This window comes from Bombina bombina, chromosome 7 (assembly GCF_027579735.1).
Source record: "Bombina bombina isolate aBomBom1 chromosome 7, aBomBom1.pri, whole genome shotgun sequence".
In the NCBI taxonomy this organism is placed as follows: domain Eukaryota; kingdom Metazoa; phylum Chordata; class Amphibia; order Anura; family Bombinatoridae; genus Bombina; species Bombina bombina.
The window spans coordinates 569,567,256-569,594,540 of record NC_069505.1 but is presented as its reverse complement, the minus strand read 5'-3'; the positions used below and the strand labels follow the sequence as shown (position 1 = coordinate 569,594,540).

General features: G+C 36.5%; 1 protein-coding gene across 1 annotated transcript in view; it reads right to left on the bottom strand.

The window, feature by feature from the left end:
• SKIC2 (SKI2 subunit of superkiller complex) overlaps positions 1–3,021 on the bottom strand; it is a 75,597-nt gene extending 72,576 nt beyond the window's left edge. The window contains exons 1-3 of the mRNA XM_053721949.1: positions 2,971–3,021; positions 2,522–2,585; positions 719–840 (exon numbers count right to left, since the gene is read on the bottom strand). Coding sequence (XP_053577924.1) covers positions 719–840; positions 2,522–2,534 — 135 coding nt within the window. The 5' untranslated portion in view covers positions 2,535–2,585; positions 2,971–3,021. The remainder of the gene's footprint in view (positions 1–718; positions 841–2,521; positions 2,586–2,970) is intronic.
• Between the last annotated feature and the right edge of the window lie 24,264 nt (positions 3,022–27,285).

Genomic DNA, 27,285 nt, shown 5'->3' with positions numbered 1-27,285 from the left:
CAGAGGACCTTTTTAATGGGTGCTCAAATTAGCCAATATTAAACATTTTCAATGTTTATTAAAAAAAATATCATTGAATGCATTTATGTAAAATTATGCAATTATATTGTACTTTGGATAGCAGAAAATGTTATAAAATTAGAAAAAGTATTACACTGCCCCCGTCTGGCTACTTTACAATGCCCTCCAGCAACCAAAATGTTCTATAGGGAACACTGTGGAACCAATGACATATCAAGAATAGACCAGGATCTGTTCTAAACTAAGAATTTGAGACATAGGGAACGTTGGAAGTGTTATATGTTCTAAATCCAGAATCAGAGATACACAAAATATAAAGGGAACTGGTGTGTGTTCTAAATCTAGAACCAGTGGAACTAGGTTACATTCTAAATCTAAACAGATTTAAGAACTACAAGGTTCAGGATATATTTTAAATCTGAGTCTCTGAGAAGGTGCAGTGTTTAAATACTGGTGCACAGACCCTTATAGCATATGCATATGCAGCTGAAAACCAGTAATATCTTTTACTAGAAGCAGTTTTTGCTAACGGAAGTATATTGCAAAAATGAATCTATTTTACATTGAAATGCAAACGTGCACATTTGAACTTTGACCTTTCTATCCCTTTAATGCTTCATTGTGTAACATCAATAACTAGGAATGGAAAGTATTCTTTCATAGGTTTAAACAATAATGCTGAGAAATGCATACTCACTGTTGATAAAGGGAGAGCAGATCCATTTGATTTTGGAGGATCGGTGATCAGTTCTAATCTCCCGGCAAGACCCACTTCCAGAATAGATAATGGCAGATCCAATGGATCTCTCAAAGAGAGATCTATGTAAAAAGAAAAAAAAAAGTTGAGTATTTTTAAACTATATAAACATATATTGAGTATAGACATGAAGAAATAAGCAATGTCATTTTTAAAATTTTAATAAACAGCTAAATAATATGGAGTTTACGGATGTAAAGGAAAATAAAAGCATTTATCACAAAAAAATAAAGAAATGTCCCTTTAATCAATAATAGCAAAGGTTGTAATTATGTGATACTGTTTATAAAATTATATCTGATAAAATAGAAATTCTTCTATGAGCAAATAGTGATAAAAATGTCAAACATAAAATATATCCAATACAGCAATAAATGCTTCTCCAGAGCGGTACCTTAAAGGGACACTCAGGTCAAATTTAAATGTTCATGATTCAGACAGGGCATGTCATTTTAAACAACTTTCTCATTTACTTTTATCATCAAATTTGCTTTGTTCTTTTGGTATTCTTTGTTAAAAGCTAAATCTAGGTAGGCTCATATGGTAATTTCTAAGACCTTGAAGGCCACTTCTGATCTCGGTGCATTTTGACTGTTTTTCACAGTTAGACAGTTTAAGTTAATGCTTGTCATATTAGATAACATTGTGCTCGTTCCCATGGAATTATTTATGAGTCAGTACAGATTGGCTAAAATGCAAGTCTGTCAGAAGAACTGAGATAAGGGGGCAGTCTGCAGAGGCTTAGATATAAGGTAATCACAGAGGTAAAACATAGATTAATATAACAGTGTTGGTTATGCAAAACTGGGGATTTTTCAAGTAGACTGTCCCTTTAAAGGGACAGTCAACACCAGAATTTTTGTTGTTTAAAAAGAAAGATAATCCCTTTATTACCCATTCCCCAGTTTTGTATATCCAACAGTTATATTAATACACGTTTTACCTCTGTAATTATCTTGTATCTAAGCCTATGTAATTGAAACCCAATTACTTATTTCTTTATTTCATGAATCAGATAAAACATACAATTTTAACCAACTTTGTAATTTACTTGTATTATCAGATTTGATTCATTTTCTTGGAATCCTTTGTTGAAGGAACAGCAATACACTACTGGGAGCTAGCTGCACACACAGGTTAGCAAATGACAAGAGCCATATATGTACAGCCACCAATCAGCATTTATCTCCCAGTGGTGCACTGCTGCTCCTGAGCATATCTATGTATGGTTTTCAACAAAGGATACCAAGAGAACAAAGCAAATTAGATAATAGAAGTAAATTGGAAAGTTGGCAAAAACTGCATTTTCTATCTGAATAGTTTAATTTTGACACAGACTTGCAGGTTTACAAGTGCTAAAATGACTCACTAAAACATGTTTTTTTTCTGTATAGTGACAAAATGACATTCTCCAATTTGTCAGAGCACACAGTTTTATCACTACTGATGCAAAGATGTTAAACTCATAGTTAAAGTGTGATTTGGGAGCTGCAGAGAACTGCTGGTCCGGAGCAGAAACTGCTGCAGCAGTCACAGAATGTAATTTTATCACTATAATGGCCCTTTAACATTCACTGGAGTAGTCAATTTTTCTCTGTGTACTAGTAACATACAAATAACTATATATATATATATATATATATATATATATATATATATATATATATATATATATATATATAAATCTGATATTATGTCAGTTAGGGCTTTACAAATATAGAGAATACACAGTGCATTGCTCACCTGTTTTACTCATTCTGCTGCAGAGATTTGGATTTCATAAGAAAGTACTTGATAAATTCACCACCTATAACATAATAAAATTAAACATAAAATGAGTGTCCCTTGCTAAATATATGTTTAAAATATAAATGCATTAAAAAAGCATAAGCTGTACAAAATAGCACATAAATAATTACAATATAAAGTATAACAATTGATTATAAAAAGTTAATTATAAAGGTTAATTGAACACAAAAATAGGAGATTAGACAGTAATAATAAATATTTAAAGTTTAACACAAGACATAAAGATTTACATAAAACAGTAAGACATCAAAAGGATCTAGGAGAGCGCTACATCAATAAACAATAGATAGACTGCAAGCTCTGCAGACAATGTATGCGGTTCAATGAAAACTGATAGACACTTATTGATAAATACCCACTCGGCATGTAACAAATTTACTTGCCTGTGTGTCAGTGCAGAAGGGAAACCAACATGGCGGCTACGGCTTGACAATGACGTCAGCGTGTGGCGGAAGTTAGTACAAAACGGTGTTCTATGACACTGGCGTTCAAGCGTAAGAAAAGACTACTTGAAACTTATTGGATACGTCGTCGTAATGACGTTAATGGATGGCTGATACGTATTTTTCTGGCTGGCGCTTGCAGAGCAAAAAGTGTCCAAACACGGATTAGCTGTGTTTTAATTACCACATAAATAATTGTTTTTATTGTATAATATATATTAGCACGAATATATAATACGAGCGTATCTATGATTATATAAGTGTTGAAGTTGTAGAAGACAGTGTGGCACAATTGCCCACTTTCAACTACTATATGGATATGGGGAGGTAATTTTAATTAGTTAAAGGGACAGTCAAGTCCAAAAAAAACTTTCATGATTTAAATAGGGCATGCAATTTTAAACAACTTCCCAATTTACTTTTATCACCAATTTGCTTTGTTCTCTTGGTATTCTTAGTTGAAAGCTAAACTTAGGAGGTTCATATGCTAATTTCTTAGACCTTGAAGACTGCCTCTAATCTGAATACATTTTGACCACTAGAGGGCATTAGTTCACATGTTTCATATAGATAACATTGAGCTCATGCACGTAAAGTGACCTAGGAGTGAGCACTGATCGGCTAAACTGCATGTCTGTCAAAAGAACTGAAATAAGGGGGCAGTCAGCAGAGGCTTAGATACAAGATAATTACAGAGGTAAAACGTGTATTATTATAACTGTGTTGGTTATGCAAAACTGGGGAATGGGTAATAAAGGAATTATCTTTCTTTTTAAACAACAAAAATTCTGGTGTTGACTGCCCCTTTAAGAAAACTCTCCTTATACAAAACAAGAAATAAAAAAAAAAAAAAAAGACTAATATATATTATATTAACATTGATTTTGTTTTATGCTGTTTCAATGAGTCCCAAGTTACAAGTATTGTTTTTTACATGTTTAATTTTAAAGACTTTTTTAAAGAGATTTTTATTGTATTTACTACTGGTTAAGGATTAACTGGTTGACTGCCCCTCTCTTGGTAGCCCAGGAGTTAGGATAAGAAATCTGTGTTTTGTTTGTAAAGTCAAAATCACCCCCCATAGTTTTAGGTTCCCCAAAAACATAAATGTAGAAGCAGCGGGCTTAAACTGAAAGTAAATCCTAGCGTTTTACAAATGCTAGGATTTACTATTGAAACAAATAAAGTGCACTTTCATTCATGAAGTATAAGATATTTCATGTAGAAAGCTCCTTTATTTGATTCAATCGATCGCCGCTCTTAGCTCCTACAGCAAAGCACGGCTATTGGATTTAAAAGGTGGATTTACCGCACGGCTATTGGCTAAGAGGTGAAAACGTCACCTCTTAGCCAAATTTTTTTTTAGCCGTGGGCTGCTGTAGCAGCTAAAAACGGCGATTGATTGAATCAAATAAAGGAGCTTTCTACATGAAGTATCTTATACTTCATGAATGAAAGTGCCCTTTTATTTGTTTCAATAGTAAATCCTAGCGTTTGTAAAACGCTAGGATTTACTTTCACTTTAAGACCGCTGCTTCTTAACTCGTTGGGGTAGATTTATCATACCCCAGATGTACATGATTCGCTATAGTGAATCATATTCGCCCTGCATCAATAAATGCCGACAGCACACGCTGTCAGCATTTAACATTCTGCAAGCAGTTCTAGTGAAATTGCCGCTAGCAGGGGGTGTCAATCAACCTGATCGTATGAGATTGTGCGGATTGATGTCCGCAGCTTCAAAGGAGGCGTACGAGTTAAGGAGCAGCGGTCTTAAGATCGCTGCTTCTTAACTCCTGTTTCCGGCAAGCCTGAAGGCTCGCGCGGAAACATGGGCATTCATGGCCTTTCGTCCTTTAATAAATCGGCCCAGTTGACAGCAATCATCCCGATTGTACCCGATCGGTATGATTGACACCCCCTGCGAATGTGCAGGGGGCAGCATTGCACAAGCATTTCACATGAAATGCTTGTGCAATGATAAATGCCGACAGTGTATGCTACAACGGATCATGTCTGCCCAAACCATAAATCTCCCCCCAAGATTCTATTTCAGGCAATGTCTTTTAAAGGGATTTAAAAGCGTTTAAAAAGGAAATTCTGTAATTTTAAAGCATTGTTGAACTGTGTTTGATATTTGTTATGTACTTAAATTGGGTATTAGGAATGTTAACTTAAAGGGACTTTAAACTGCTGTGCACAACTACAAACGAATAGTACCTACTCACTATGTTATTTCATTATAGCCTGTTCCTGCAGATTTTTTTTAAATTAGTTTTCCTGTTTTAATGGCTTAAAGGGACGATCTACACCAGCATTTTTATTGTTTAAAAAGATAGATAATCCCTTTATTACACATTCCCCAGTTATAATAATACACTTTTTACCTCTGTGATTACCTTGTATCAAAGCCTATGCACACTGCCCCCTTATTTCAGACTTGCATTTTAGCCAATCAGTGCTGACTTCTTGGTAACTCCACGGGCATGAGCACAATGTTATCTATATGGCACACATGAACTAACACCCTCTAGATGTAAAAAAAACTGTCAAAATGCATTCAGATAAGAGGTGGCCTTCAAGGGCTAGGAAATTAGCATATGAGCTTACCTAGGTTTAGCTTTCAACTAAGAATATGAAGAGAACAAAGGAAAATTGAGGATAAAAGTAAATGGAAAAGTTGTTTAAAATTACATGACCTATCTGAATCATTAAAAATTATTTTTGACTAGACTGTCCTTTTAAAGGGGCCAGATGCTGAAGCACCGCCGTATCATACTGGGCGCCACAATCTTGGTGCTCAAGTATTCTCCCAGCCTGTGGCAGAAACTGTGCACACTCACAGATCAGTAATATTGGCAGATTTTTTTTTTTACAGCTGTATAATTTGCTTGGAGTTAGTATGCATAATACAATGTGTGAGCTTTACATTTGTTCATTTTTTACACAGTTTTCCAGTTACATAAAATATATTTAAAAAAAGCACTCAACGATGATATAGAGCAATAAAGCCACAGCAAAATTGTACAGCTCCTACTTTGTATCATACACCCTAACTTGAAGCACATTATACTGCTGTCAAAAAGTAGAAAACCTCATTCATATGTAAATGCGCACTACCACTCCAAGTCAGCGCTGGAATGCAGTGAAACTAGATTTCAACATGGCACCACCCAAGATTAGAGGGAGGCGGGAAATAACTTCAACACTACATTTGTATAAAATATCTAGTTTTTAATGCCCCTTTAATTTTGGGCAAAATAGATAGAGGAACAGGAATAAGTAGCTGAAGAAATGCAAAGACATCCTTTTAGCATTAACAAGATTTCCTAAGAAAATTCGTTATTATCAACATTCAAATTTGTAAATCGAATTCCGAAAGTAACATTCGTTCTAACATTCAAATTCGAAAATTTACACATTCGCCCATCCCTACTAGCAGCATGCAGACCTGTATTGCTAGTGTTCACCTAATACACTAAGGAAAAGGGCTAAATGTGGAATGAAAAGCCACTACCAGTGCCATCTGTCTGCACTCCGCCGGGGATTGACGCCAGTATGGAGGGAAGCGGGCAGCAGGATATGAAGTATGTCTGTCTGACTGTCATATCCCCCCGGTCTGTCATATCCTGCCCCCTCATAGTTTACGTTTAGTTAATATATCAAAAGGAGGAAGTTTCTTTGTAAGGTAAAGGAGAGTTTAATCCAGTGCTGCAAGCTATGTCATGCAATATGTAAAGCAGAAAACAGCACTGCTCTTAAAAACATTTAGAAATTAAATGTATAGCATCAGAGACATGCAGTCAGGGGAGGCAGTCATATGGGGCAAAAAAAATAATTAAATCCTTCTAAATTAAAAAATAAAATAATGTTTTTCCATGTTAAGTAATTGAAGAGAGGCTGTGAGCATTTTGGCCTCTCTCCATTGTGCAACATGACTCTACTGTACTGTATGTGCCGTGAGCACCAGTGCCACCCACTGAGTGGTTGATGCTTAGCGCGGCCAATAAACCCCCAATTGAGGCCGCTCTTCTAGCTGTTTTTTTTTTTTTTTATGTTTTTTTAATGCCGGCAGTCTCTCCATTTGGGAGTTTATGATGTAGATAAGAGTACTGTGACAAACATCTGGATGTAGACATAGCTGGAAAACATTGATATGGAGGGCTCCCACAGACTCCTTTCTAGACACCACTAGATCTAGGCCATGTAAAACAGCCAGGCACCCTGATATTCAGCTGTGTACTGTTTAATTTCTTGGTCAAACTGTCTCCTGCCTTGTAATTATTTGTACTAATATACATTAAACATAAAGAAATCACAGTTCATTTTATTCATAGCAATGCTTAATGCCTATTCACCCCTGTAAACATTACCACATTTCTTTAGAGTTATATTATTAAAGGACCAGTAAATACAGTAGATTTGCATAAACAAAAAATGCATGATAACAAGACAATGCAATAGCACTTAGTCTGAACTTCAAATGAACAGTAGATTTTTTTCTGACAATTTTAAAAGTTATGTCTATTCCACACCCCCTGTACCATGTGACACAAATGCATACACGTACCATGTGAAAGCCATCAGCCAATCACAAATGCATATATGTTTATTCTGTGAATTCTTGCACATGCTCAGTAAGAGCTGGTGATTCAAAAAGTTTAAATATAAAAAGAGTGTGCACATTTTGTTAATGGAAGTAAATTGAAATAGTAATTGAAATAGTAATGAAAGTTTACATTTGACTTGAGTGTCCCTTAATACGCCAGTGTATGTTGTTTTGATTATTACCCTGGCCAACACTTGGTCCCATTTATTTGTCACAAGCCATACCTCCAACCTCCATTAAATTAAACCAGAGCATGCTCCCTACTTCATAGCTTCCATTCTAATTGAGCATGTGGGGGTCCCCAGTGAACTGGACCTCAGGCTGGAACTAAAAGGACCAAAGTCATAGAAGCATTAGGCTGCATGTCCCTCTGTGTATGTGGCCCTGTATTTGTTTTCTGTTTATGTCCCTGTGTGTGTTCTGTGTCCCTGTGTGTGTTCTGTGTCCCTGTGCGCATGTTTGGTGTCCCTGTGTCTCCCTGTATGTGTGTATGTCCCTGTGTGTGTTGTATCCTTGTGTGTATGTTCTCTGTTTATGTCTCTGCGTGTATTCTGTGTCCCCTTGTGTGTGTGTTTGTCTGTGTGTATGTGCTCTCTGTTCATTCTAATTGAGCAGGCGGGGGTCCACAGTGAACTGGACCTCAGGCTGGAACTAAAGAGGCAGCAGTCACAGAAGCATTAAAGATATACATTTGTGTCCCGGTGTGCATTCTGTGCCCCCTCTGTGTGTATGTCCCTGTGAGTCTCTGTGTTTGTTGTCCCTGTGTGTTCTGTGTCCCCCTGTGTTTGTGTGTGTTCCCCTGTATGTGTTCTGTGTCCTAGTGTATGTAATTGTGTGTTTTTATGTGTCCCTGTGTGTATGACCCTGTGTGTGTTCTGTGCCCCCCTGTGTGTGTCCATCCCTGTATTTGTCTGTCTGCATGTATGTGTGTCTATCCCTATATGTTTGTGTGGCTGCATGTATGTGTCTGCCTAGGTAGGCTAATGAGCAGCTATTGCACTACTGGGAGCTAGCTGCTAATTGGTGGCTGCACCTATATGCATCTTGTAATTGGCTTAACTGATGTGTTCAGTTAGCTCCCAGTAGTGCAATGCTGCTCCTTTAACAAAGGATACCAAGAGAATGAAGCAAAGTTGATTTTATAAATACACTAGAAAGTTGTTTAACATTTTATGCTTTATCAGAATCATGAAAGAACAATTTTGGGTTTCATGTCCCTCTAATTGAAAAATAAAATGCTTTAATAAGAATAAAGGGATAGTAAAGTCCAAATTAAACTAATTCAGATAGAGAATGCAGACTTATAAGTATCCAAAAATTGAACCACTATCAAGTTCAAATGTGTTTATATGGCTCTGATACTAGTCAGTGCCTCACCAGCCATTGACCTCACCGCACGTCACCATTATATTTTACAGATCATATTTCCAGATAAGCTTCAAGTTCCATAAAAGGAAATGACATAGGGCATAAGTTGTTGATTGGCAATCATAAAACAGTAATAAATTCCTATTACATTATTCTTCCCATTACTGTAATATAAACATGCTTCTTTCTACACATATCTCACAATAATGATGTATAAGTAAAATGGGTTAGGTATTTTCAGTTTGCATTGGATATTTGTATATTTTACAAAAACATAACTGCTATAATGACTGTCATTCTTTACAGGGAATGGGTTTTCCTGTTTGGACATGAGAGTGATGTATTTAAATTAGAATCATATCAGAAAGATTTAAAGTTTCCTTCTTTTGTATGCTTTAGGTGAATAACCTCAGATACCAAAGGGCAAAATGGGTCATAAAGAATTTATTTTTACTTTGTAGTGTATCTTATGTATTTATATCTATCTATATATATATATATATATATATATATATATATATATATATATATATATATATATATATATATATATACAGTGGGGCAAAAAAGTATTTAGTCAGCCACCAATTGTGCAAGTTCTCCCACTTAAGAAGATGAGAGAGGCCTGTCATTTTCATCATAGGTATACCTCAACTATGAGAGACAAAATGTGGAAACAAATCCAGACAATCACATTGTCTGATTTGGAAATAATTTATTTGCATATTATGGTGGAAAATAAGTATTTGGTCACCTACAAACAAGCAAGATTTCTGTCTCTCACAGACCTGTATCTTCTTCTTTAAGAGGCTCCTCTGTCCTCCACTCATTACCTGTATTAATGGCACCTGTTTGAACTTGTTATTAGTATAAAAGACACCTGTCCACAACCTCAAACAGTCACACTCCAAACTCCACTATGGTGAAGACCAAAGAGCTGTCGAAGGACACCAGAAACAAAATTGTAGACCTGCACCAGTCTGGGAAGACTGAATCTGCAATAGGCAAGCAGCTTGGTGTGAAGAAATCAACTGTGGGAGCAATAATTAGAAAATGGAAGACATACAAGACCACTGATAATCTCCCTCGATCTGGGGCTCCACGCAAGATCTCACCGTGTGGGGTCAAAATGATCACAAGAACGGTGAGCAAACATCGCAGAATCACACGGGGGGACCTAGTGAATGACATGCAGAGAGCTGGAACCAACGTAACAAAGGCTACCATCAGTAACACACTACGCTGCTAGGGGCTCAGATCCTGCAGTGCCAGGCGTGTCCCCCTGATTAAGCCAGTACATGTCCGGGCCTGTATGCTAGAGAGCATTTGGATGATCCAGAAGCGGATTGAGAGATTGTCATATGGTCAGATGAAACCAAAGTCGAACTGTTTGGTAGAAACACAACTCATCGTGTTTGGAGAGAGAATGCTGAGTTGCAACCAAAGAACACCATACCTACTGTGAAGCATGGGGGTGGCAACATCATGCTTTGGGGCTGTTTCTCTGCAAAGGGAACAGGACGACTGATCCCTGTACGTGAAAGAATGAATGGGGCCATGTATCGTGAGATTTTGAGTGCAAACCTCCTTCCATCAGCAAGGGCATTGAAGATGAAACGTGGCTGGGGCATGACAATGATCCCAAACACACCGCCCGGGCAACGAAGGAGTGGCTTCGTAAGAAGCATTTCAAGGTCCTGGAGTGGCCTAGCCAGTCTCCAGATCTCAACCCCATAGAAAACCTTTGGAGGGAGTTGAAAGTCCGTGTTGCCCAGTGACAGCACCAAAACATCACTACTCTAGAGGAGATCTGCATGCAGGAATGGGCCAACATACCAGCAACAGTGTGTGACAACCTTGTGAAGACTTACAGAAAACGTTTGACCTCTGTCATTGCCAACAAAGGATATATGACAAAGTATTGAGATGAACTTTTGATATTGACCAAATGCTTTTTTTCCACCATAATTTGCAAATACATTCTTTCCAAATCAGACAATGTGATTGTCTGGATTTGTTTCCACATTTTGGACAATTTTTGCACAATTGGTGGCTGACTAAATACTTTTTTGCCCCACTGTATATATATATATATATATATATTAAAAAAAAAAAAAAAAAAAATATATATATATATATACACTCCTCTCCAAGAACACAGGCACTCACTGGTCTTTATAAAAGATAATCCTTTATTCAATCCATTAAAACGATAATAATACCATGACGTTTCGGCACAACATTGTGCCTTTATCAAATGTATAAAAAATATTAAAAGCTTCATAAGCTTCATATATAAAAAAAAATTAAAATATATATATATATATATATATATATATATATATATATATATATATACACATATAATCTACTGAAATAAGTCCACTCAGACTACCAGTACATTTCAATTCTGCCAGGGTGCTATAGAAATTTTAAATATCCAAGTTATAACACTAGAACTCACTGGACTTGATACAGGTGAAATAAAAAGTGTTTATTCCTTACAAACAAGTGAAGTTTCGGGGTATCCACCCCTTCATCAGACCAATAGGATTTCAGTAGCTCTCATTCTATTGGCTGATTTTGACATTTCAGGCAATAGGAATGCTAGATTAACCAATATAAAACGGGTACCTTGCATTCAATCTTATAGTGTAAGTTAAGTATTTTTTTTATTTCACAAGTAAGTTTTTATTTCTTTAAAGGTATATATATTTTAGTTTTAATTTAAAGTTAAGGGGGTGTTAGGTTTAGGGGTTAATAATTTAATTTAGTGTGTGGGATGTGGGGAGTCGGCGGTTTAGGGTTTAATAGATTGATTTTATTAATAGTGATGTTGTGGGTCGACGGTTTAGGGGTTAATAGATTTATTTTATTAGTAGCGATGTGGTGGGTCGGCGGTTAAGGGGGATTTTATTAGTAGTGATGTGGTGGGTCGGCGGTTTAGGGGTTAATAGATTTATTTTATTAGTAGCGATGTGGTGGGTCGGCGGTTTAGGGTTTAATAGATTTATTTTATTAGTAGCGATGTGGTGGGTCGGCAGTTTAGGGGTTAAACTTTAATTTAGTGTTGGCGATGTGGGTGGCAGATTAGGGGTTAATAGGTTTAATTTAGTGTTGGCGATGCAGGGGATGGTGGTTTAGGGGTGAATAGGTAGTTTATGGGTGTTGGTGTACTTTGTAAAATATTTGTTATGAGTTTTGTAAAACATTTTATTTTTACAAAATCCATAACTACTGATTTTTTTTTCGGAATGGATCGTGGCGGTATAAGCAATGCTAGCATTATAGCCGGACCGCACAACCTGTAATACAGGCACAATGAAAATTCCACACCCAAAAGCCATTTTTTGAGTGCGGAATGGAGAGTTGCGGTACAGGCTAAAATGCTTGCGGTAAAGCTGTACCGCCGCCACTTAATACTGGTGACCTTTCATTCCGCTCAAAAAGGCAATTTTTTCAGCTGTATAGCTGGACTGCAAAACTTATAATTTAGGTCATAGAGCATATTGTACTCTGTGTAGGCGGGAGTTTAGAATTGGTCATGGTGGTGAATGTGACATCAAAATTCACAAATTAGTGAAAGTCACAAAAATGCTGATCGGACTGCAAAACAAAGTAGGATGCTTTCCAAATTCATGATTCCCTCTAAGGTTATGGCAATGCAAGAAGAAATAATAGCAGCTGAAATATCAATGGTTTACCATTCCGTGTTTTGGATACTCCGTTTGAAGACCAGAGTACCGAGAGGATTAAATTCAGAGTATGACCTCATTAATTTCTGGCAGTAATGACTCCCTTCCCATTCAGTAATTTATTTAATCCAATATATATATATTATTTGTTTTTCACTTTTGCGGTTTCATTATAAATTAATTGATTATATCACACTATCCAGTTACCCTTCATGAAATAAGATTAGGGTATTTATTTATTAGATTTTTATGTTGATGCTTTACATAAACACTTGGGTATGTTAAGTTTCCCTCTATAATATCTTGTTTGATTGGTACCTTCTCTCCTATGTACTATATACATGTATAACATGCTATAATTGCTATTGTATAGTGACATAACAATAACAATATTTTGGGTATTGTTTTAGGTGGCCATTGAACTTTATTACAGTTTCCCAGTGAAAGTTGTTTTTCACTGTTTATGACAAGTATTTTACTTAACACCTTAACTATGCATTTGTTGTTTTGTTATTTTATCTCACTAATACTGTGCATTATTTATGAATTTGCAAGCTTAATATGTATTTATACTTTATCAATTTAGAGCCAATAGTTTATTACTTTAGCCTACATAAGCACTGGTCACTTTAACTTAGTTAAGGGGGTGTATTTATGTAAATTTTATTGTTCAACAATTAACCAATCAATTGTTTCTTATGCATTTAAAAAGGTGCAGTGTATCTGATAGAACATGCTATGATTACGGCTCTCGCCGAAACGCGTAAGCCTATCCTATACACTACACCCTCTATGTGGTTCTTTGGACTTTGATGTCTTTTTAACTGATGTAATAAAATCCAGTTTTAACTTTCCTCGGATGGATCAATTTTGCCTCTTTTGTTGACGATTACCATTCTGTGTGCCACAGTCATTCATATAGATCTTTGGACTGCACCATAAAACCTTCTGTTATATTTCAGGATTCTGCTAAAGCCACTAAGATGTCACGTTGTCAAACCAAAGCTGAAGCCATTGTAACAAACATGCTGGCTTCTTACAGTGTGGAACTGGTAGTTAAAGATTTGAAAAACAGTTATGCTTATTTTAGTGTTGCATCAGATGCATCTAACCATGGACACACTAAACTTTTACCCTTAGTTCTGCGTTACTTTAAGCCCTACAAAGGAGTGGTAACAAGTTTGTTGGATTTTTATGAAGTTGAGGAAAGTGCTGCTGCAATTACAGAGCAAATGTTAAATGTGCTTAAAACAAATGGCCTATCTGTGGATATGATGTCTGCATATTCTGCTGACAATGCAAGTGTGAACTTTGGTAAGCATCACGGTGTGTACCAGAAGCGTCATGCTGTAAATGATCGGATTTTGCCAGCTGTCTTAAATTGTGATGTGGAAGTCTCATTTTGAAATTATATAATTAGTTTTCAATATCAGCCAAGAGAGTTGCCACACTGAAAGAAATGTTTGACTTTGTTGACCTTGAGTGGTCAGAACTTCTTCACCATGTACCAACAAGATGGCTGTCTCTTTATCCAGCAATTGAGAGAGCTATACAAAATTGGGCAGCTGTAAAAGCTTACTTCCAAAGCATTGGTGAGGAGGAAACACCTAAAGTGATATGGCAATTTATTGTGGATGACGACAGTGAGACAACAGAACTGGATCCGCCATCAGTTCCTTAGTTATATCTCCAGTTTTTACACAACTGCTATTTTACAGACAGCCATATTAAAGTTAGAGCAAAATGACTTGATTGCAGTTGATGTCTATGAGATCATGACACCAGTGAAGGGCAAACTAATCCAAAGACAGACAGACCATTTTTTTGAATACCTTGTCGGAAATCTTTAAAGAAATTACCTCATCTGTAAGCAAAAAAAATAGAATCAGAATTCCTAAAATGTTATCAAAAAGCTGTTCAGTTTTTAGAACAGTGGTTTCATTTTTCAGACAAAAACTACCACCTAGATTACGAGTTTTGTCGGTAAGGCTGTGCGGTGCTAACGCTTAGTTTATGCTCACCGCTCACCTACAAACAACGCTGATATTATAGGTTTTTCCAACCCTGGCGTTAGCCTCTAAAAAGTGAGCGGAGAACAAAATTTAGCTCCACTTCTCACCTCAATACCAGTGTTGCTTACGGTAGCGGTGAGCTGGCTAAACGTGCTCGTGCACGATTTCCCCATAGGAATCAATGGGGCAGAATCGGCTGGAAAAACCCAAACACCTGCAAAAAAGCAGCGTTCAGCTCCTAACGCAGACCCATTGATTCCTATGGGGAAATACTTTTTATGTTTACACCTAACACCCTAACATGAACCCCGAGTCTAAACACCCCTAATCTTACACTTATTAACCCCTAATCTGCCGCCCGCAACATCGTCGCCACCTGCATTATATTATTAACCCCTAATCTGCCGCTCCGGACACCGCCGGCACCTACATTATACGTATGAACCGCTAATCTGCTGCCCCCATCATCGCCGATACCTACATTTTATTTATTAACCCCTAATCTGCCCCCCAACGTCGCCGCAACTATATTAAATTTATTAACTCCTAATCTGTCGCCTCTGTCGGATGAAGACTTCTGCCCCTCTGGATGACTACTTGTGCCCGGCTGGGTGAAGACATCTCAAGGTAGGGTGATCTTCAAGGGGTTAGTGTTAGGTTTTATTAAGGGGGGATTGGGTGGGTTTTAGAGTAGGGTTGGGTGTGTGGGTGGTGGGTTTTAATGTTGGGGGGTAATGTATTTTTTTTTACAGGTAAAAGAGCTGATTACTTTGGGGCAATGCCCCGCAAAAAGCCCTTTTAAGGGCTATTTGTAATTTAGTATAGGGTAGGGATTTTTATTATTTTGGGGGGCTTTTTTATTTTATTAGGGGGATTAGATTAGGTATAATTAGTTTAAAATTCTTGTAATTATTTTATTATTTTGTGTTTTTTTTTTCGTACTTTAGTTTATTTAATTTAATTGTAGTTAATTGTAGTTAATTTAGGAAATTATTTTAATTATAGTGTAGTGTTAGGTGTAATTGTAATTTAGGTTAGGTTTTATTTTACAGGTACTTATATTAATATTCTTATAATCTTTTTTTATTTTTTGTAATTTAGTGTTTGTTTGTTTTTTGTAATTTAGTTTAGTTTATTTAATTGTATGTAATTGTAGGTAATTTATTTAATTAATTTATTGATAGTGTAGTGTTAGGTTTAATTGTAACTTAGGTTAGGATTTATTTTACAGGTAATTTTGTATTTATTTTAACTAGGTAGTTATTAAATAGTTAATAACTATTTAATAACTATTGTTCCTAGTTAAAATAAATACAAAGTTGCCTGTAAAATAAAAATAAACCCTAAGCTAGATACAATGTAACTATTAGTTATATTGTAGCTAGCTTATGGTTTATTTTATAGGTAAGTATTTAGTTTTAAATAGGAATAATTTATTTAATTGTAGTAATTTTATTTAGTTTTATTTAAATTATATTTAAGTTAGGGGGGTGTTAGGGTTAGACTTAGGTATAGGGGTTAATACATTTCATATAGTGGCGGCGACGTTGGGGGCGGCAGATTAGGTGTTAATAAATGTAGGTAGGTGTCGGCGATGTTAGGGGCGGCAGATTAGGGGTTATTAAAATTTAACTAGTGTTTGTGAGGCGGGAGTGCAGCGGTTTAGGGGTTAATATATTTATTAAAGTGGCGGCGATGTCCGGTCGTCAGATTAGGGGTTAAAAACTTTAGTTAACTGTTTGAGATGTGGGGGGGGGGGGGCCTCGGTTTAGGGGTTAATAGGTAGTTTATGGGTGTTAGTGTACTTTGTAGCACTTTAGTTAAGAGTTTTATGTTCTGGCGTTAGCCCATAAAACTCTTAACTACTGAATTTTAAATGCGGTAGGAGTCTTTACAGGAGAGGGTCTACCGCTCACTTTCTCCAAGACTCGTAATACCGGCGTTAGGAAAATCCCATTAAAAAGATGGAATACGCAATTGACGTAAGGGGATTTGCGGTATGCTCGAGTCGTGGAAAAAAAGTGAGTGGTACACCTGTACCTGCCAAACTCGTAATACCAGCGGGCGTTAAAAAGCAGCATTGGGACCTCTCAACGCTGCTTTTTAAGGCTAACGCAAGACTCGTAATCTAGGCGTATTTGTCTAAAATTCGGTGCTTAAAGGTATATTTCAGCCTAAATTGGAAACCACATGGATGCATTTCGGTAATAAACAGAAGCATTTTTGTAATATACATGTATTAGCAAAAATGCTTCTAATAAAAACTATAGCTATTTCAAAAGTGTATTTTAGTATGCACCGTGCACCAGCATTTTACACACAGCACTTGCTGAGAGAGCCTAAGGTGCTTGTACCATCTGGAAATGACTCAATTTGTTAATGGCTGACATGATACAAGTCCCACTGATCATCTAAGCAGCTGTATTATTTAAAATGTAGGTGCAGTAACAATATCTAGTTATGCTTTACATGCACATGCAGAGAAAAATATTAACTCTAAAATAGTGATAACTTTTACTAGAAGGATTTTTGCCAATACATGTATATTGCAAATATGTTTATATTTATCTATTATTTTTTTTATCTATTATCTATTCAAAGATGTAATAAACCTATGTGCACTTAAATTTTGACTGGAATGTCCCTTTAAATTTGAAGGAGAACCTTGCATTTGATAACCTAGTGGCAGCAGTTGAAGCTCTGAATTTAGACTCTCTATCAATAGATGAACTTTATGAAATATATGCTTGTGTTTGTCCACACTTTGAAATGGTTTTTTACCAGTACTGAAGTTGATGATGATCTCAACACTGTTAAATGGTCAACAATATTCATAAAAGGTGGACCTGAAAAACTGCCAAACCTCTTGAAAGTGGTTGCATTTGTCATCAGCACTTCATGCTCAAATGCAGCAGTTGAAAGAGTCTTCAGCATGATGGGATTGTGCTGGTCTCACACAAGGAATAGATGTAGAATTTATCTAATAAAATCTGAACTTCAGGTGAAAATTAATTTTGACATGGGCTGTCATTCTTTTTACAGCTTTGTAAAACAAAATAAAAAACTCAAGATAGTAGTGAGCTGGTCTAACATGGACATGTGGTCTAATATAGAAGGATTTTATTATGGTCATATTGCAATGTGAGCTGAGTTTAATACAGCATTAATATTTCAAAGATATTACATTTACTATTATAAGTTATTGTCTTGTTAGTATTATATAGTCAAGAATATATTTATAGTAATACATCTGTTATTTACACATTAAGAAATATGTGGATTTGTGTGTGGTTTATTATATTTGGTTAGTAATTTGTAAAAAAATAAAATAAGTTCTTGCTCATTGAGAAAACAATAAAAAAAAATCTGTTAATTTAGTGCAGCTTGTTTTGTTTTTCTATTTCTTAAGAGATGTCTAACACATTTATAAATATCACATGTTTAGGTAGCCAGTGATTGTGTGCGGCGAGTAAACGCAAATACTGAAAAATGCACAGGCAGACATGTTTAAAGCAATCTGAAGCATAACTTCCATGCAGTGCACTCGTGAAAGTAAAAGTCCCTATTGGGATGGGTGATGTACAAAGTACGCCGCTCTATGTGACTTAGTTAGGGCACGGAATTTTAAAAACAACTTTCCAATTTACTTTTATCACCAATGTTGCTTTGTTCTTTTGGTATTCTTAGTTGAAAGCAAAACCTAGGTATGCTGATATGCTAATTTTTTAGACCTTGAAGGCCGCCTCTAATCTAAATGCATTTTCACAGTTTTTCACCACTAGAGGTCGTTAGTTCATGTGTTTCATATAGATAACATTGAGCTCATGCACTTGAAGTTACCTAGGAGTGAGCACTGATTGGCTAAAATGCAAGTCTGTCAAAAGAACTCAAATAAGGGGGCAGTTTGCAGAGGCTTAGATACAAGGTAATTACAGAGGTAAAACGTGTATTATTATAAATGTGCTGGTTATCAAAACTGGGGAATGGGTAATTAAGGGATTATCTATCTTTTAAGCAAAAAAAAATCTGGTGTTGACTGTCCCTTTAAAGCAGATGCACGTTGTATACCACCTTTCTAAACTGGTGACCACTGCTTTTTCTTTCTTTAAAAAATTGGCATAAAATAAAGATATCAAAATCATCTTTTTTGGGAGGGGGTGTGTGTCCATAAATGGCAGTTTGGAAATGTGGTCACCCTAATGCAGAGAGCAGAAAAGTCACCCACAGGGTCGAAACTACCATTAGTGCAGCATATGCAAAATGCGTACAATCCTAATGCAGGGAAGCCTTTTATTAGTGCAATTTGCAGGTCTATCTATCTATCTATCTATCTATCTATATATAATCTATCTATCTATCTATCTATCTATCATCTATCTATCTATCTATCTATCTAGAATAGCACATACCGAACTTCTGAATTTACAAATCAAATCTGAAACGAAAACATTTGAATGTATCCGAATTCGAATCGATCTGAAACAAATTAGAAAAAATCTGAATCGGTCCAAACCAAAACATATTTTTCCGCTGTGCACATGTCTACTTTCAATGTATATTGCCACCATGCTTAACATCGCCCTTATCACAAGTTGAAAGTGATTAGGGTAAATTTATTAAGCGGCATTCATAGCTTTTTCGGCGAGCCTGCTCCACATATTTAGGAAGCAGAAACTGTTTCTTTTTCTTCTCCGCCACCTCAGAAGTGGCGAGATTAATCACCCTGACACTCGCTTGTTTGGGGTGGTTAATATTCCCTGCTCTAGTGCAATTAGTTGCGCCGGAGCAGGTGACGGCATTGCACAAGAATCCTCCTGTGCAATGTTTCATTTCACCCTGCAATAGAAGACTTAGCTCGACTTGAGACCTGAAGTAAAGTGGGTTAGAATAACATTTTTCAAAACAAATGTAAAACATATTAAAATTAAAGAATTTCACTCACATATAGACACATTTAATATAAAACGTAAGTTTATTTATGAAATCATATGTTTAAAAAGGGTTGAAAAGGAATATGGTGTTTGACTGGGAAGGGCTCCAAACTATATACTGTATATACGTCTAAATATATGTATGTGTGTATGTATATTTGTGTAGATATGTGTAAATGTGTATTTATGTGTTTATATTATATTTTAATTCCTCTTAAGAAAAGCAGTTTTATATGTTGAAATGCATTAAGCACTTTTTATTAAAAGGACATAAAGCCCACAATTTTTCTTTCTTGATTCAGATAGAACATACAGTTTTAAACAACTTTCCAATTTACTTCTATTATCAAATTTTCTTCATTTTCTTTTTATCCTTTGTTGAAAAGCAGGGAGGTAAGCTCAGGAGTGTACACATGCCAGCAGCACTACATAACAGAAGTTTTGCAACAGTGTTATACATTAGCAAGAGCACTAGATGGCAGCACTATTTCCTGTCATGTAGTACTAATGTTATACATAAGCAAGAGCACTAGATGGCAGCACTATTTCCTGTCATGTAGTACTAATGTTATACATTAGCAAGAGCACTAGAGGGCAGCACTATTTCCTGTCATGTAGTACTAATGTTATACATTAGCAAGAGCACTAGATGGCAGCACTATTTACTGTCATGTAGTACTAATGTTATACATTAGCAAGAGCACTAGATGGCAGCACTATTTCCTGTCATGTAGTACTAATGTTATACATTAACAAGAGCACTAGATGGCAGCACTATTTCCTGTCATGTAGTACTAATGTTATACATTAGCAAGAGCACTACTAGAGGGCAGCACTATTTCCTGTCATGTAGTACTAATGTTATACATTAGCAAGAGCACTAGATGGCAGCACTATTTCCTGTCATGTAGTACTTATGTTATACATTAGCAAGAGCACTAGATGGCAGCATTATTTCCTGTCATGTAGTACTAATGTTATACATTAGCTAGAGCACTAGATGGCAGCACTATTTCCTGTCATGTAGTACTAATGTTATACATTAGCAAGAGCACTAGATGTCAGCACTATTTCCTGTCATGTAGTACTAATGTTATACATTAGCAAGAGCACTAGAAGGCATCACTATTTACTGTCATGTAATACTAATGTTATACATTAGCAAGAGCACTAGAAGGCATCACTATTTACTGTCATGTAATACTAATGTTATACATTAGCAAGAGCACTAGAGGGCAGCACTATTTCCTGTCATTTAGTACTAATGTTATACATTAGCAAGATCACTAGATGGCAGCACTATTTCCTGTCATGTAGTACTAATGTTATACATTAGCAAGAGCACTAGAGGGCAGCACTATTTCCTGTCATATAGTGCTAATGTTATACATTAGCAAGAGCACTAGAGGGCAGCACTATTTCCTGTCATATAGTGCTAATGTTATACATTAGCAAGAGCACTAGATGGCAGCACTATTTCCTGTCATGTAGTACTAATGTTATACATTAGCAAGAGCACTAGAGGGCAGCACTATTTCCTGTCATATAGTGCTAATGTTATACATTAGCAAGAGCACTAGAGGGCAGCACTATTTCCTGTCATGTAGTACTAATGTTATACATTAGCAAGAGCACTAGATGGCAGCACTATTTCCTGTCATGTAGTACTAATGTTATACATTAGCAAGAGCACTAGATGGCAGCACTATTTCCTGTCATGTAGTACTGTTATACATTAGTAAGATCACTAGATGGCACACTATTTCCTGTCATGTAGTGCTAATGTTATACATTTGCAAGAGCACTAGAGGGCAGCACTATTTCCTGTCATGTAGTACTAATCTTATACATTAGCAAGAGCACTAGAGGGCAGCACTATTTCCTGTCATGTAGTACTAATGTTATACATTAGCAAGAGCACTAGATGGCAGCACTATTTCCTGTCATGTAGTACTAATGTTATACATTTACAAGAGCACTAGAGGGCAGCACTATTTCCTGTCATGTAGTACTAATGTTATACATTAGCAAGAGCACTAGATGGCAGCACTATTTCCTGTCATGTAGTACTAATGTTATACATTAGCAAGAGCACTAGATGGCAGCACTATTTCCTGTCATGTAGTACTAATGTTATACATTAGCAAGAGCACTAGAGGGCAGCACTATTTCCTGTCATGTAGTACTAATGTTATACATTAGTAAGAGCACTAGATGGCAGCACTATTTCCTGTCATGTAGTACTAATGTTATACATTATCAAGAGCACTAGATGGCAGCACTATTTCCTGTTATGTAGTACTAATGTTATACATTAGCAAGAGCACTAGAGGGCAGCACTATTTCCTGTCATGTAGTACTTATGTTATACATTAGCAAGAGCACTAGATGGCAACACTATTTCCTGTTATGTAGTGCTTCAGGCATGTGCACACTACCTACCTATGCATCACTTCAACAAAGAATAACACAAGAACAAAGTACATTTGATAATAGAAGTAAATTTGAAACTTTTTTTTAAAATTGTATTCTCTGTCTGAATAAAGAAAGAAAATGTTTGGGTTTCATGTACCTTTAAAGTTGTATAGTGAAGTGAAGACTATTATCTGAGCTGTATATTTGATTTTAAATATTGATTGAATAATATTTATCTTTATACTGTTCTGAGTTAAATGCTTTTGGATCTGTATTCCCTTTGTGAATATTTACCATTAAAGGGACAGTCAACACCAGAATTGTTGTTGCTTAAAAAGATAGATAATCCCTTTATTACCCATTCCCCAGTTTTGCATAACAACACTGTTATATTAATACACTTTTTACCTCTGTTATTACCTTGTATCTAAGCCTCTGCAGACTGCCCTCTTAATTCAGTTATTTTGACAGACTTGCATTTTAGCCAATCAGTGCTTACTCCTAGGTAACTTCACATGCATGAGCACAGTGTAATCTATATGACACACATGATCTAACCCCCTCTAGTGGTGAAAAACTGTCAAAATGCTTTCACATAAGAGGCGGCATTCAAGGTCTAAGAAATTAGCATATGAGCCTACCTAGGTTTTGCTTTCAACTAAGAATACCAAGAGAACAATGTAAAATTGGTGATAAAAGTAAATTGGAAAGTTGTTTAAAATTACATGCCCTATTTGAACCATGAAAGTTTATTTTGGACTTGACTGTCCCTTTATGTGGTGTATTGTTCAAGAGGGTATTACACTATATTGCGATTAATTTCCTTTCAAGTTTTTCCTTCTAAGTTGAAGTTCTGCCATTAAAAATTGGAACTTGGATTGCAGTTGAAGGAGGAACTGGGGCTGGCAGCATCTGCCCATAGGGAAGTTCATTTCAACATTGTATCTAATATTTTTTTGCGTTTTTTTCTATCTAAATCATGAAGGACACATTTTGGGTTTCATGTTCCTTTAAAGGGATAGGAAAGTCATAATTAAACTTGCATGATTCCGAAAGAGCAAGTCATTTTAAGACTTTTAAATTCACTTCTATTTTCAAATGTGCTTTGTTCTTTTGGCATCCCTTGTTAAAAAAGAATATGCACATATTCTACACTAGTGGGAGCTGCTGCTGATTGGTGCCTGCACACATTTGTCTCCAGTGATTGGCTAACTAGATGTGTTCAGTTGGCTGCCAGTACTGCAATGCTGTTCCTTTAGCAAAGGATAACAAGAGAATTACGCAAATTTGATAATAGAAGTAAATTGGAAAGTTGTTTAAAATTGCATTTTCTATCCAAATAATGAAAGAAAAATTTGAGGTTTCCTGTCCCTTTAATGAAAAAAAAAAATCTCTTCCAACATAGTAAAAAATAGATAGACTTTGATCAACCATTATGCCAGGAAAGGACTTCACAAGTGTTAACCATTACAGTTCCCTACTAATGACAGGGATTAGTCACACCTGCAGGACAGGTCCTATCATCTGAAATAAAGTGGGCCAGATTCTTTAAAGCTGTTTGTTCAGATGAGATTATCTAGCACTACAGGATCCCTCATGAGATTATAGAAAGGGAATTTTGCTGTATCTCTCTAATGGCCCAGTGATCAGGTGAGATGATCTAAGAAATCTCGTCAGTCCGGCGAGGTCACTCAAAATGTTTTTTAGAAACACAAATTTTACCTGTAGATATGTCTATCTAACTATGTAGGATTCTGTATGTGAAAGAGAGATCCCTATATTACAATTTAAGGTCTAAAAAAGATTCTCTCCACGGAGGCGAGTTTTTGATCATCAGACTGCAAGTGGCATTCCCGGCATTTCTGTTGTGAAGGAGAGGCAAGTACAGTACAATATAGCACTGCATGACATGAGAGTTTTGTTACTTATTGTGGTTTGTATTTTAAATTACGACCCCAATTCCAAAGAAGTTGGGACGGTATAGAAAATGCAATAAACAAACAAACAAACAAAAAGAGTAATTTGAAATGTCAATTCACCCTGTACTATATTGAAAATACATTATTAACACATTATTTGATGTTTTACTTTGTGAATTTAATGTTTTTTTTAAAATACACACTCATTTCAAATCTGATGACTGCAACACACTCCAAAAAAGTTGGGACAGTCGACTGTTTACCACTGTGTAACATCACCTTTTCTTTTAATAACACTTAAAGGGACATGAAACACAATTTTTTTCTTTCATGATTCAGATAGAGAATACAATTTTAAACATCTTTCCAATTTATTTCTTATATTTCATTTGCTTCCTTCTCTTGTTATCTTTTGCTCAAAGGTTTATCTAGCTAGCTGCTGATTGGTGACTGGATATACATACTGATTGTTATTGGCTCACCCATTTGTTCAGTCAGCGACCAGTAGTGCATCTCTTCTCATTCAACAAAGCATACCAAGAGAACAAAGAAAAAATGATAATAGGAGTAAATTAGAAAGTTGCTTAAAATTGCCTGCTCTATCTGTATCATGAAATAAAAAAAATTGGGTTTCATATCCCTTTAACCCCTTAATGACAACTGACGTACCAGGTACGTCAAGCAAAAACCAACTGTTAATGACAATAGACGTACCTGGTATGTCAGTTGTCTTACAGAGTGCTGGAAGCGATCGCAATCGCTTCCAGCAGCTCTCAGGGTATTGCAGTGATGCCTCGATATGGAGGCATCCTGTAATACCTTTTAACAAGCCTACAATGCAGAGAGAGCCACTCGGTGGCCCTCTCTGCACCGGTAACAATGGTGCTGTTTTCCGGGGGGAGTGTGCACGAGGGGCGCACGCGTGTGCACGAGGGGCGCGCGTGCACATTAGCCACTGACACCAATGGAAAAAAGTAAAAAAATAAAAAGTTCAAAATAAAAAGTTCAAAACATAAAAAAAATATATATATATGAAAGGATCTGGGGGGGGGGTTGGGGGTATTGAGGGGGGGCTGCTACACTACAGAAAAGTTTGAAAATACTGTTTTTGGGGGCAAATTGGGTACTGGCAGACAGCTGCCAGTACCCAAGATGGCAGCAATTAAGTAGCAGGGAGGGTTATAGAGCTGTTTGGTGGGGGATCAGGGAGGTTGGGGGCTAAGGCAGGGCTCCATTACAGCTGAATACATTTTTTTTAAAACTAAAATAAAAAAAACTCCTTTTATTTAGTACTGGCAGACTTTCTGCTAGTACTTAAGATGGCGGGGACAATTGTGGGGTGGGGGAGGGAAGAGAGCTGTTTGGGAGGGATCAGGGGGTGGGATGTGTCAGGTGGGAGGCTGATCTCTACACTAATGCTAAAATTAACCCTGCCAGCGCCCTACAAGCTACCTAATTAACTCCTTCACTGCTGGGCATAATTCACGTGTTGTGCGCAGCAGCATTTAGCGGCCTTCTAATTAACAAAAAGCAACGCCAAAGCCATATATGTCTGCTATTTCTGAACAAAGGGGATCCCAGAGAAGCTTTTACAACCATTTGTGCCATAATTGCACAAACTGTTTGTAAATAATTTCAGTGAGAAACCTAAAATTGTGAAAAATGTAAAGTTTTTTTTTTATTTGCTCGCATTTGGCGGTGAAATGGTGGCATGAAATATACCAAAATTGGCCTAGATCAATACATGGGGTTGTCTACTACACTAAACTAAAGCTAAAATTAATCCTACAAGCTCCCTACATGCTCCCTAATTAACCCCTTCACTGCTGGGCATAAAACACGTGTGGTGCGCAGCGGCATTTAGCGGCCTTCTAATTACCAAAAAGCAACCCCAAAGCCATATAAGTCTGCTATTTCTGAACAAAGGCGATCCCAGAGAAGCATTTACAACCATTTGTGCCATAATTGCAGAAGCTGTTTGTAAATAATTTCAGTGGGAAACCTAAAGTTTGTGACAAAATGTGTGAAAAAGTGAATTTTTTTTTTAATTTGATCGCATTTGGCGGTGAAACGGTGTCATGAAATATACCAAAATGGGCCTAGATCAATACTTTGGAATGTCTTCTAAAAAAAATATATACATGTCAATGGATATTCAGGTATTCCTGACAGATATCAGTGTTCCAATGTAACTAGCGCTAATTTTGAAAAAAAAGTGGTTTAGAAATAGCAAAGTGCTACTGTGCTGTAAACATTGGGTATTTCTAAACTCAGGACAAAATTTAGAAACTATTTAGCATGGGTGTTTTTTGGTGGTTGTAGATGTGTAACAGATTTTGGGGGTCAAAGTTAGAAAAAGTGTGTTTTTTTCCATTTTTTCCTCATATTTTATAATTTTTTTTATAGTAAATTATAAGATATAATGAAAATAATGGTATCTTTAGAAAGTCCATTTAATGGCGAGAAAAACGGTATATAATATGTGTGGGTACAGTAAATGAGTAAGAGGAAAATTACAGCTGAACACAAACACCACAGAAATGTAAAAATAGCCATTGTCATTAAGGGTAAGAAAATTGAAAAATGTTCCGGTCATTAAGGGGTTAAAGCATTTGGGTACTGAAGACACCAGTTGGTTGAGTTTAGCAAGCGGAATTTTCCCTCATTCATCCATTATGCATGTCTTCAGTTGTGCAATTGTATGAGGCCTTCATTGCCTTATTTTGTGCTTCATAATGCGCCACACATTCTGAATTGGAGACAGGTCAGGACTGCAGGCAGGCCATGCTTACACCTGCACTCTCTGCTTACATAATCCAGGAAAAATGTGGTTTGGCGTTGTCCTGCTGGAAAATGCAGCGACATCCCTGGAAAAGACGACGTCTGGATGGCAACATCTGATGCTCCAAAATATACACACCTTTCTGCATTAATGATGCCCTCACAGATGTGCAAGTTACCCTTGTCATAGGCACTGACACCCCCCCCCATATCATGACAGATGCTGGCTTTTGGACCTGACACTGATAGCAGCTTTGCTGGTCCTTTTCCTCTTTGGCCTGTAGAACATGACGGCAGTTTAAAAAAAAAACTATTTGAAATTTTGACTCGTCGGACCACAAAACACGATTCCACTGTGCTACTGTCCTTCTCAGATGAGACCGAACCCACCGAGCCCAGAGAAGTCGGCGACGCTTCTGGACAGTTTTGATGTATGGCTTCTGCTTTGAATAGTAAAGCTTTACTTGCATCTGCGGATGCAGCGGCAAACGGTGTTGACTGACAAAGGTTTACCAAAGTATTCCA